This window comes from Euprymna scolopes, chromosome 25 (genome assembly GCF_053919585.1).
Source record: "Euprymna scolopes isolate OS-2025 chromosome 25, ASM5391958v1, whole genome shotgun sequence".
Taxonomy (NCBI): domain Eukaryota; kingdom Metazoa; phylum Mollusca; class Cephalopoda; order Sepiida; family Sepiolidae; genus Euprymna; species Euprymna scolopes.
In genome coordinates this window covers 88,473,051-88,485,477 of record NC_136506.1, presented here as the reverse complement: position 1 = coordinate 88,485,477, position 12,427 = coordinate 88,473,051, and the positions used below count along the sequence as shown (strand labels likewise).

Below are 12,427 nucleotides of genomic sequence, written 5' to 3'. Positions count from 1 at the left end.
TTTTAAGACCTTATTTTTCTCATGTCACCTGCTAACCACATTTAGTGATATTACCTGAGTCGCTATTAAGCAAAGTTAAAAGCCACCAAGTTTTAACGAGATAGATTGATTGGCAGTTGAATGATGATCAATATTATGAGAAGATTGAAAACATGAATAAAATTTGAATTTAAAATACTAGCAATATTTTTGCTTGTCTGCGAGAATTCTATAAATCTGAAAGAATAACAATACAACATGTACTTAAAGCAAAATAGTTTTAAATCATTGAAATAAGTTTCAAATGCTGTTACGGTTTGCCCATTCATTTAATTTTTATTATAATAACTTTGGGTTTGAATTCATGTTTTGAAACATGACAGAAATAAAATCTGGCGTCACATCAAAGCTATAATTTGTTACGGTAATGTGTTAAGCTCTATTTATAAGAAACTCCAAATAAGTTAGTTGGTAGAAACTGACTGAAGATTTCTAGGTTTCGGTTTCCAGACATGTCATCTGTTTTATTTGTTTGAAATTTATTCTTTTACTATTAATGTAATATTTTCCATTTGTAAAAATAGTTAAGATTTGACATGCGACAAATTATTTTGCATTGAATTACGTTTAAAAAAAACAATTGTGACGGACGGACAAAATCTCTGATGTTGTATGTCCTCTTGTTATGATGAATTATCAATCCAGGATGAAATATTTCTATTCCAGCTAAAGAAAGTGATGAAGATGAAGAAAGTGACAAAGAGTAAGTATTTCACATTTCTTATTTAAAGAGAAAGGTTTTCTTGTGTTCTGTTGTAGTAAATGTTCAGTAAAACTAGTTTTTTGTTAATTTTTTTTTAGGTCAAACAGCCCTGTGTGTATATATATATATATATATATATATATATATATATATATATATATATATATAGCATGTATTTCTTCTACTCCCTCCATTCCCTTTTTTAACCTTTTCCTCTTTCTTTCTTCTCCCTATTTTTCCCCTTCCTTCTTATTCTCTCCTCCTCCTTTTTACCCTTTTCCTCCCATTACCTCCGTTTCTCCCATTTACCTCCTCTCAGTCAAATTTTTATACTATGACTGCAAAAACACAATAACGTTTATTTCTAGATTTTAAAAAAAAAAAAAAGACATAAAACAAAAGGCAGATTTGACTGACCAGTGGCAGACACTAGTTGGGGGCAGTTTTAAAGTGACATTGTTGTTGGTTGGCTTTCTATTTCACTCTTTCAACAGGTACCACCCCACTGCTTATCCATACCACCTTACCCTATGTAAGTTGTTAGAATCCTTTAATGAGCTACTTTTTTTTAAAAATCTTTTCCATAAGTTTCAAACATACACATCATAATTTCATCCATTTTGCTTTGAGTGATTTTTTTTTTTTTTTCACTTTGAAGTAGTTTGACTTTCCTTGAAGTATTTTTTAATTTTAGATTTTTTAAAATTTTCATTTTGGTTTTAAATATTTAGATTGACAGATCTCTGCATGTGTCACTAATGGCTCTCCTCTGGCTCATGACCAGTCATTCATTATAACATGATCTAACTCGCAGGGTCGAATGAGTTACCGACCTCTAATCTAGATCATATCATACTACTAGAAGAATATCTATTAATAAAATTATTTTTTTGAACATGTTTGCAGCACTTTTATGTCCTCTTACAAAAATTAAAACAGAGACAAAGTTAGTAAAACTTATGTCTAGAATACTTATTCCAAATTTGGTATAAAATTTATTACATGATTTTGAGTAAAAAAAAAAAAAAAACATCTAAAATTTAAGGCTCAAGCTGAAAGGGTCTTAGAAAGAAATTGACATTCAGGGAAACCTTTGTTTGACGACAGATTATATGTAAATCTGAAAATATTTAAACTTTCAAATCATATGGTTCTGCCAAGCATATGTACACAATGTGATGTATGGGAGCGAAACCTGATAATTAAAGGTTGAGGATATGCATTGCATGGAGAGAAGTATGAGAATACACTAAATGTGTAATGTTAAAGACTGATTTAGTTCTGATAATCTCAGGAAAATGAACTATGGAAATGTATGCAGAACTTTGATAGTATGATCATGTTGAAAGAATAGATGAGTGTTTTTTGGTTAGTAGATGTAGAATAGTTAAGCTAACGGGTTCAGTTCAGTATGGAAATAAGTGATAAGAATAGACTTGAAATAGGTAAAGATGTTGGCAGGTTAGTTTTGGAAGTTGATAAACCAAACAGGATGAAATTCCATGTCATATTTTTTTAGATTGATCCTTTGAAACTGGCAAGTTGGTGGCCTGGAGAACTTATCTGAAAGATACAACAAATATTGAATGGTCGCATGAATATCTTTTTTTATTTTTCATTTTCAAATCAACAAGTCAAATATATTTTCCTTTTGTCCCAAACAAATAAGGTTTGTTTTTCTTCCAGAACAGGAGAAAAATTGATTGCTGATATTTTTGGATCAAGTGATGAAGATGAAGAATTTGAAGTAAGGAAATAATAATTTATATCTTTCGAATTTATATTCTACTTGTACATGCATGTAAACCATTTTTATTTGAATATTTTTCTTTGTTTATTCATTTTTCCTTTTATTTTCCCTTTTTTCTTTTTCCCTTTTATCTTTTTCTTTTTTCCCCTTTTTCCGTCTTTTTCCCTTGTTTTTCCCTCCTTTTTTGTTCCTTTTTATCACTGTTTTTCTTTTGTTTTCGTTCTTTTTCCTCCTTTTTGTTTTTTGTTCTCTTACCACCACCCTTTTTCATTCTTTTCCCATCCTTTTTTCACCCCTCCTCTTTTTTCGTTCTCCCCCCACCTTTCTTTGCTTTCTTTCCCTTCTTTTTTTGTTCTTTTTAAGAAAAAAAAAAAACTCGTATTAGCAGAAACAATAAATTACATTAATATAAAGTTTTCTTGCATGAATTTTTACACATAGTAAATAGTTTTGGTGAGTGATTTTTTTTTTTTTTTTTTCATTATTTATCTTACAGGGTTTTGGTGAGGCTGATGTGGAGACAGCACCTAAGAAAAAAGAGAAGAAAACTGCACCATTGAATGATGATGAGGACAATGATGTGGAGAACTCTGCTCCAGCTGATGACGGAGAAGTCCTTCCAGAAATGTCTGATGATGAAAATGAAGAGCATGTCCGTAACTCGCAAAGAGAGTAAGTTCAGAGCAAAAAATAAATTTTTTTCACAACCTTTTTCCGATAAAAACGTTGCATGTCTCCCTTATCTTGCTCTCCACATACCATCCAAACATCTGATGCTACCAGATCAGGCTGTCTGAAGATACTGGCTTCTTGGACCAAATTCACCAAACATTGATGTTGTTCCCTCCTCTCCCTTCAGTTTTCTTTTCCAAAACTCAATCATTTTCTACAAAGTCAAAAGCAAAAACATTTTTTTCTCTACAAAACAACCAAACTAAACACCATGAATAAATATTTGGGAGTATAAACAATTGAAGCATTCAAAACTTTTTCTCCAAATTTTTTTCTCCAAAATTTTTTCTCCAAAATGACTGGATTTGGTATTACTCTGAAAAAGGTTGATATGCTATAAAACAAAACAACCAAATTATCCAAACCATCTGCACGCAATCCACACCATATCATGTTTTGTCCCCCTGTGCTTTCTTGAACCATCAACATAAAATTTTATCTCACCCCCACACAATCATAAATCCACCCACACTTCATTTATGACCCCTTCCCCCATTTTAAACATTTTCATTACCAATGTTCTTATTTTTATTTTATTTTTAATTTTTCAGCGATTATGTATCTGATTTTGATTTGATGTTAGAAAAAAAGAAGGCCGAACGACAGGCTGGTCGCCGAAAACGAAAAGATGTTGATATTATTAACGACAATGATGATTTGATTGCTGACATGGTACAAAAGATGAAAATGGCTGCTGAGGTAATATACAATATAATTTTTGTTATGTCAGGGATTATCATTATTTCTGTTGGATTTCTTTGAATTCTTGTCTTTGGTAATATTTCTATACTCCGATCCGCTTCAGGTGTATTATTGACCTACAATGTTTTTATTTTTTGTAGGAGGACCGAGAATTGAACACCAACAAAAAAGCTGCCACAAAGAAATTAAAATATCTTCCATTTGTTAATTCACAATTAAAAAAGTAAGTTTAAAAGTTAAACTACCATGTCTGAGGCAGTTTTTTGCTGTCTGATGTGTAAGACAGTTTTATTTTTTTAATCCTATAAATTATTATATTATGCCAAACGCTATCACTGTTAGTGGATTTGAGATGAATGACAACAGTGTGTGAGTTCACACTCTCTGAATTAGGACTTTCACTGCCAAGTGCAATTGTCATAGCCAGGACCCTGGAAATTGGTGTTTCTTATTGTGAGAAAGTCTTTGAAGATGTGTCTAAAATTTGGTTTTGATTGATTTAAAAAGTTTAAAGTTGTTTAAAAACAGTGATTTTTTTTTGATTTTTTTTATCTGCTGAATCATTAGTTTGAAATAAGTTATTTCGGCATTTTTACACTATTGGAACGAGATTCTGTAGTCGATAAATGGAGTTTTCGGATAAAAACAATGGTTTCAACTGATTTTTTATTTGTCAATTCTAATAAGTTACAATGGTAGCTTCCAAATTATGGCAGTCGAAATTACTTGAATATTACTGAATTATTAAACAAAACTTTAATCGTGGTAGCAGGTGAAAAATTGCCGCCATCTTGTTTGACTTGAAATGGAAAATTACCTCCCTTTTGAACTCTTCTATGTCTTATGATTGTTTTCATCAAATTCTATTTTTTATTTTCTTTGGTAAATAATTTTCTACTTTATCAATTTTCGTAATTTTGGGACATAATCATCTTAAAAATATGAGGAATACGTAGTAGACACCATTGTTTTCATGTGAAAATCATTATGATTTTCGAAATTTCGTCCCAATAGTGTAGAAGTGCCATTTTTATTTTCTTATTTTTTTTTTTAAATTAGGCGACACCAATGCAATTTTTGTTTACAAAAGGCAAAAATAAATAGATGAAATTACAATATTGAAGAATTCAATTTCTGTTTGAATATTTTTATTTACCAACGTAGCATATCAAATGTTATGCTGTTTTATTATTTTCCAGTTTTTACTTTTCTCAAAAATAAGTTTTCACTCGATTCATAGTGTTTTTGTTTGCAATTAACTGAAAATTATAGAATTTAATATCACTTCATCTATTTATTTTTGCCTCTGATCAAATGATATCTTCAACCAAAATCACATGGGTATTGCCTTAAAAAAGTCGAATTTCTTACACGCTATGCTCAAAGTAAACTAGAACAGTTTTTGAAATAATAGGTTTTTCGTTGCTAAATACATGTATTAAATGGATTCTTTTTTATTTTTTATGAGAGGACTTTATTACCTTTTTTTATTTTCATATAGAGCTGATCTCCATATTGCCTTCCTAGATTGTGGTATTCTCAGTGCTATGACAGTAAGTATTTCACATAATTTTATTTCGCGTCCATGATTTATCCTTGGCCCCTAAAATCAAGAGATTAGACCATTCCTGTAATGATCCGGTCTCTGTTGATTTTTGATGAGTTTAGTTCTGTGCAGTTCTAGGAGGTTCACCCTCCTAGGCCTTACCATCTTTCTCTTTGAGAAGGGGTTAGTTTATTGCTAATCACCTGAAGTGCCCTTATCAGGGAATGCTGACAGGGCTGCTCAGGTATTTTTTGCAGATCAGAGTGCCCCTCCTCTGAGGCGCTGGTTTCTAAATTCTTGCAGTGGGAGAGAACTAAAAACTTTTAATTGAAAAGTAAACGCACTATTAATCTTTGTATTAAAACTATCTTTATATTAACAAAATTATTAAATGACTCTATTTGCTTTTTTTTAATGATTACAGGAACTTCATTAATATTTTATTTATTAATCAGTTATTGAAATCAATTAATCCACTTTAATGTATTTTTGTTTATAATTAAACAAGTCGTCCATTTTAATGTTTTGTTAATAGTTGGAAAAAAATTTTTTACCTTTCTAAATTTGAAAGGAATTTTGAAGCATCTAACCTGTCGAATAGGGAGTTTATTCGTATTTTCAAAAAAAAAAATTTTTTTTTTTATTAAAACTGGATGCATTGAAATAACATAAATGCTTTGTTTTTTTGTTTTTTTTTAAGTTTGCGTTTATTCATATTTAAAAAAATAATAATCCTTAGTAAATTTTGGTGTTAAATTTAAAAAAAACTGTTTTGAGAAATAACATGAATGCTGTTTTTTACGTTTATTCATATTTTAAAAAAATAATCCTTCTTAAATTTCCATCTTAAGATTGAAAGCTTAGAAGTAATACTGTTTTTTCTTTTTTTTTCCTTTTTTTTCTTTCTTTTTTTTTTTTTTTCATTTTTCTTTTCTTTTCATTTTTCTTTTCTTTTAATTTTTCTTTTCTTTTTTCTTTTCTTTTTTCTTTTTTTTCTTTTTCTTTTTTTCTTTTTTTTCTTTTTCTTTTTTTTCTTTTTTCTTTTTTTTCTTCTTTTTTCTTTTTCTTTTTTTTTTCTTTTTTTCTTTTTTGTTTTTCTTTTTTTCTTTTTTGTTTTTCTTTTTTTCTTTTTTGTTTTTCTTTTTTTCTTTTCTTTTTTTTCTTTCTTTTTTTTTAATAAGTTATACACAAAGGAGAACAATGATGCTTATTTTTTTTTTTTTTTACTTCATCTCTTTTTTCAGGAATGGCTAGCCCCACTTCCAGACCGAAGTTTGCCTCATTTAGCTATCAGAGATTGTTTTTTAAAAATTCTCATAGAAGTAAGTTTGTTGTATTTCTTTTTTTTTTTTAATATAAAATAAATGAAATACTGAAAGTCCGCAGGATTACAGATTGTACAATGCCGTAAACATAAAGTCCAAATAAATATTAGTATCAACATAAGATGATCCCAAGCAGATAAAGAAAGCTACATTTGTGAGATAGAGCAACAAAAAACTTTAATAATTATTTGTACTCCTTTGTCAAATAAATTTTATTCTAATCCTACATAATTTAAATCGGAATTTTTATTTTATATATATACATATATACTAGCAGGCCATGCTTAAATATGATATTTTAATTAATGCAGATTTCGTATTTATATAATGTGATGGTGCTGACTGTATTGAGGGAGACATTCAGAACAGATTGGGATGATTCTTGGAGACTTCATAGACTGGGAGATATGATGCAACAGTTCTTAACACATATATAGAGGTGAGATTCGTTATTGATGATGGTGGGGAGGACACACAATACTTCGAAAGGTTATACAAATGTTTGTTTATAGATGAATACACAAAACACATTTACCTTTTCGGTTGTGAGGAATGACGACACGAAAGACAACAGTTACAAAATGATGATTTCTTTATTCCTCAACCAGACGATTGGTGATGTCAGGAATTCAAATCTGTACAACTACATAGTCTCTCTTCTACCCTTCGCCTCTAAGGGGCTCCCAGTCTCCAACTGACTCTATCACTGTTTGTGATCTTCTCTGATTATCTGACTCCTCTTAACTTCAAACCCTAATTCAATATATTGAGAAATCGTCTTTGTTTATGATGTCAGAAGTGTCATCCCCAACATGACTAACTTTCACGTGGATTTTACATATGTCTGTCCAATACACTTTTGGCAAACAAAAGAATCCTCAATTCTAATTCTAACCTATTTTTAAACAATATATTTTAACTCGCATTGTGCATTCATTTAACTGACATATTTAATCTCCAGATTTCTAAAAGAATGGACAATCGACTCTTTTTCCAACATTAATAATATTTAGCTATTTTTAAAAGAATTAACAGTGGACTTCTAACATTCCATTTTCCATTATTATCTTTAACACTTGCCTACAGGGTTCGATTCTAGCCTTTTCCTAATATCATTTTCACTTATCTAGTATTTCGTCTTACTTGTATGAGAAGGAGAAAGCCCTTCTTATCTACATTTTGTTGTTGTAGCAGGCAATGATTCTAATTGTTTTATTTTGTAATATTTGTTGAATTTCTTGTTTTTTCAGTTCCCGCCTATTGGTACTGACAGTCTGAAGAGTAGCGGCATTGGCAAGGCGATTATGTACGTGTACAAACATCCAAAGGAAACGAAAGAAAACAAAATAAAAGCTGGAAGATTAATCAGTAAGCTTTTTGACAATCTTTATGGTGGGGTTAGGGATCCTAGTAGCACTTGGAAGGCACATATCAACGTGTAACAAGTTTGGTCCAATACATAAAATTAAATTTCATACTCTTTGGGAGAGGGGCAGGTGGAGGTTGGATAGACTCGATCCAATCACTGTTGATCTAAATCTGACAAATAGCAAAAAACATGCTCACGCTCCCCACATTATATAATAAACTGATTTAGTAAGTGGTAGCTGAAGGGTCGATCTACTTGACAGGCAATGAACACAATATGGTTGAGAAACGGACAGAATATTGTTTATTTAGATTATTTGGTACTTGTACAGTTTAATCAAGACATTAAAAAATTGAAAATATCAACAACAAAAAAGTTTATATTGTACATATCCGTTATGGAATGAAGTTCTCCGGGAAAAAAATTTCACTTAATTTCATCAAGTAGATTTTTTTTACAGCGAAAAAAAAAATTTGTTCCGAGCAAAAGGTTCGATTTTTAGGAAGAAAAGCTAGTATTAAAGATGGGGAGGGAGTGTCGGCGCTTTAACTAGAGTTATCTCCCCGTGACGTGTTCTAAAAATCCAAACAAAAATTTTAAAAATTCAAAGATGTCTACCTTTAAGGTGCTGTCATAAAAACATGTTTTTCCGCTGTAAAAAAAAAAATACTTGATCAAATTAAGTGAAATTTTTTTTTAGATCTTCAGTTTAAAACAGATACGTACAATATATAACCTTTTTTTTTCGATATTTTCATTTTTTAATGTCTTGATTAAACTGAACAAGTACTGATTATTCAAACAAGTGTTTTTATCTTGAATGCTATTCACACATTTTGGACAAATGTCGGATAACATGATAAGTGATAATCAGTTCTATATGATAGTCTTCTGAAGGTTCAATCCTCAGTGCGGACGCTACTAGTAATACAATTACGAATTACTTACGTCTTCTATTTGATGATGGCTGATAGAACAAGAATAGATGAAGTAACGGATTCCATTTGAAATTCTGTACAGATTCTCAAATTCAACAAGAAAATTCCTAAGTTTAACGCAATAAATTTTGAAGCTGGTTGAAGGTTACATTGGCTGAAACGTTGCATAAATAACATCCAACATAAAGAAGAGTAGTTCGAATGATCTAAATAATCTAAAATTAAAGTCAGCCTGATTTTCGACTTCAGACAAATAACACCTGAGAATTCTTCCTTCACACTCCTCGACTTAACATTCACAATATGAACTGTAACAAATACATTGAGGAGATTATGAAGGCTACTGTAAAGATGGATTCCCTGATTCCCTCTATCATGCTAGAGCACTGCTCATACCTAAGAGTATCCTGTACCTCTACAAAGCTACCATTTGCCCATGCATATAGAATTGTTGCCATATCTTGGCTGGTGCATTTACTATCCTCTCCCTCATGGATAGGATCCAAAAAAGAGTTTTCAATCTAATAGGTCTCCCTTTGTCAGCTAAGCTCCAACCCCTCCAATCCCATCGCCACAATGTTGCGTCCCGGTGCCTGTTTTACAAGTATTTTAATGGAATCTGTTCTGATGAACTCGTTGCGTTTGTGCTCTCTCGACGTAGTATCCTTGACAAACCATGCTTAGCAACAAAATCACACTCCTTCTCTAACAGCTAGACTTTGGAATTCCTTTCCTGCTTCCCTGACTGTACTGATATGCAAAAGTTTAACTGTAACGTAAACCAACGTCTTGTTAATCTTTCCTAGGTAGGGTCCCAAATAATAAAAATTTTTTAAAAATTCAACATTTCATTCTGATTATCCATTTCCTCTTCTTTAGCATTGGTTCATGTTGTTTAAATGAAAAAATTGTAATGTTTTAACTTCTTTGTAAATACAATTAATTTTATTCACAATATTTTTCACAGGGAAAAAACATCTTTGCTTTTTGCGACAAATGGGAGCTTTTTTTTTTTTTCATCAGATTTTGCTATATTGCAAACGTTTTGTTTTGCTTGAATTTAATCCGATTTGTGATTTCAAATTCAAGTGGCAGCCATGATGTCAAGTGTAAACACAAATCTATATTCTTTAATCATTCATAATGAGACATAAAAGTTTGTTTTTTTTTTTACTTTCCTCCTCCTTTAGATGAATGGTCTCGGCCAATTTTCAACCTGACCTCAAATTACAGCATGTTATCAAAAGAAGATCGTGAAGAAAGAGATTATCAACAGTTGCCTAAAAAACAAAGAGTTCTGTAAGTCATATCTTACCTTTTTTTCTTTGTTATTGTTTTTTTTTAGGGGGCGGGGGAGTAATTATAAAAGTCTTCTTTTTTTTTTTTTTTACAAATGAATTCCTGTATTGGGGAAGCTATTAATTAATCTCCTCTCCTACAAAAGAAATTTATGATAATTAAACTTCTATAATAACAGAAGGCCTTTTTTACTATGTGTTCTGATACTACACTTTCTTCTGTCTTGGGTCAGTGAAAGAAATCTTTCCAAACAGACATAATTTTTGTTTTCGTCCCAGTCCAGTGCTCCATTTTTAGGAACTGGGTTTTCCCCCACATGAAAAGCCAACCTTGTGTCTAGCTCTATCTTTGTGAGGAGGAGCCAAGTAAATAGGGACACTATTAATTCAGTATATTCAGAAGTTAATTTCTTTGAATCATATTCCAATTATCTTCCCTGAATTATACTTGTCAACCAGAAAATAAACTCATCTTAAAAAAAATAAAAGTAACTTAATGCATGTATGAAATTCAATATGAGACTTTTCTTATTATTGGCATTTGACTTGAAGCTAGCCGAATGTGGCCACATCATAGCTCTATAATTTGTGCACATTTTCATACCTCTGACACCATTTTATAAGATACTAGCAGGGGTGCCCGGGTGTTTGGAGGTGTGTGTGGAGCAAAAAAAAAGTGATAGTAGGCAGGCAGGCTTGAGCCTGTTACACAAAGGCGGAAAAGAAAGTGGAAGAAAACCTGACATCTTACCGCTACGCCATGATGCAAGCAGAAGTGTAAAGCGTTGAAATTTAGTGATGTCAATCAAAGAGGAAAAGAAGGTGAAAAATTAAATTATGCAGGCACAGAAATGAACGTCTGGCTGGAAGCCAGTTAAGCTTTCAGTTTTCTGCCGTATTTGTTTCCCCACGATGTTGGAAAAAACCAGCTCCTCCCTTCTTAGTGACATGCAATATGGTTTCCGTTCTGCTAGATCTACAACAGATGTGCTAACGGTTATATCTCATAAGATTAGTGAATCTCTTGACAAAGGCTTCCTTTTTAGGGCAATTGCTCTTGACATATCAAAGGCCTTCGATAAGGTATGGCATAAAGGCCTACTTCACAAGATTTCCAGCTACGGTATGACTGGAAATGTTTTCTCAATTATTAAATCATTTCTCTCTGATAGGCTCATAAGAGTAGTGGTTGATGGACAGAAATCAGAAGCCCACAGTATTAATGCTGGTGTCCCTCAAGGGTCCATCCTGGGCCCAACTCTCTTCCTGATCTACATCAATGAGCTCCCAAATAACATAAGATCATTTGTTGGCATGTATACTGATGATACAACCATCTATGGCAACACATTAAAGGCCGTAAATGACAAAAGTTCTCTCTGATTCTCTCTCCTCTGATCTTGAGTGCATGGTACAATAGGGGGAGAGGTGGCTGGTTACTTTTAATGCCTCTAAAACCAAGCTTCTATCTTTACATCATCAATGCTCTGATCCCCATCTGGCATCAATTAAAATTAATGGCTCTCATCTTGGGGAGGCTCCATGTTTTGACAAGCTTTTGAGTTTGACCTTTACTCCTGATCTGAAATGGAACACGTACATCAAATCTGTTGCCAAGGTCGCTAGTAAAATGGTGGGATCCTACTACCGCTCCAGTAGATATCTCACTGCTGATGCAATTCTCTATCTCCGAAGGGCGTGCAATAAGTAATGCCCCTGACCCACTTCCCATAGCAGTAGAGCAACGAAACTTGGCACAGTTATTAGTCTTTCTCTACATAGGAACCACCCAAAGTTATGCATTTCTCCCATTGTTTGATGCAGCTCTGGAGACCGTTTTTGTAGAACACCCCAGGCTGGTCCTCCAACCATGATGTGACTTCAGATATCAAGGCTGCATCATCTCGGAAACGCTTTCCTTTCAAAAACAACTTCATGGCTGGGAAGAGGAGAAAGTCAGAGGGTGCAAGGTCAGGAGAGTAGGGAGGATGGGGAAGGATTTCATAACCACACGCCCGTGCTTCT

General features: G+C 32.3%; 1 protein-coding gene across 1 annotated transcript in view; it reads left to right on the top strand.

Annotated features, from left to right (window-relative positions):
• Positions 1-12,427, top strand: part of LOC145247495 (uncharacterized) — a 68,931-nt gene that overhangs the window by 46,305 nt on the left and 10,199 nt on the right. Inside the window, exons 5-13 of the mRNA XM_080109308.1 lie at positions 706-742; positions 2,429-2,489; positions 2,989-3,164; positions 3,776-3,923; positions 4,067-4,149; positions 5,428-5,479; positions 6,717-6,794; positions 8,048-8,165; positions 10,295-10,403. Coding sequence (XP_079965434.1) covers positions 706-742; positions 2,429-2,489; positions 2,989-3,164; positions 3,776-3,923; positions 4,067-4,149; positions 5,428-5,479; positions 6,717-6,794; positions 8,048-8,165; positions 10,295-10,403 — 862 coding nt within the window. The remainder of the gene's footprint in view (positions 1-705; positions 743-2,428; positions 2,490-2,988; positions 3,165-3,775; positions 3,924-4,066; positions 4,150-5,427; positions 5,480-6,716; positions 6,795-8,047; positions 8,166-10,294; positions 10,404-12,427) is intronic.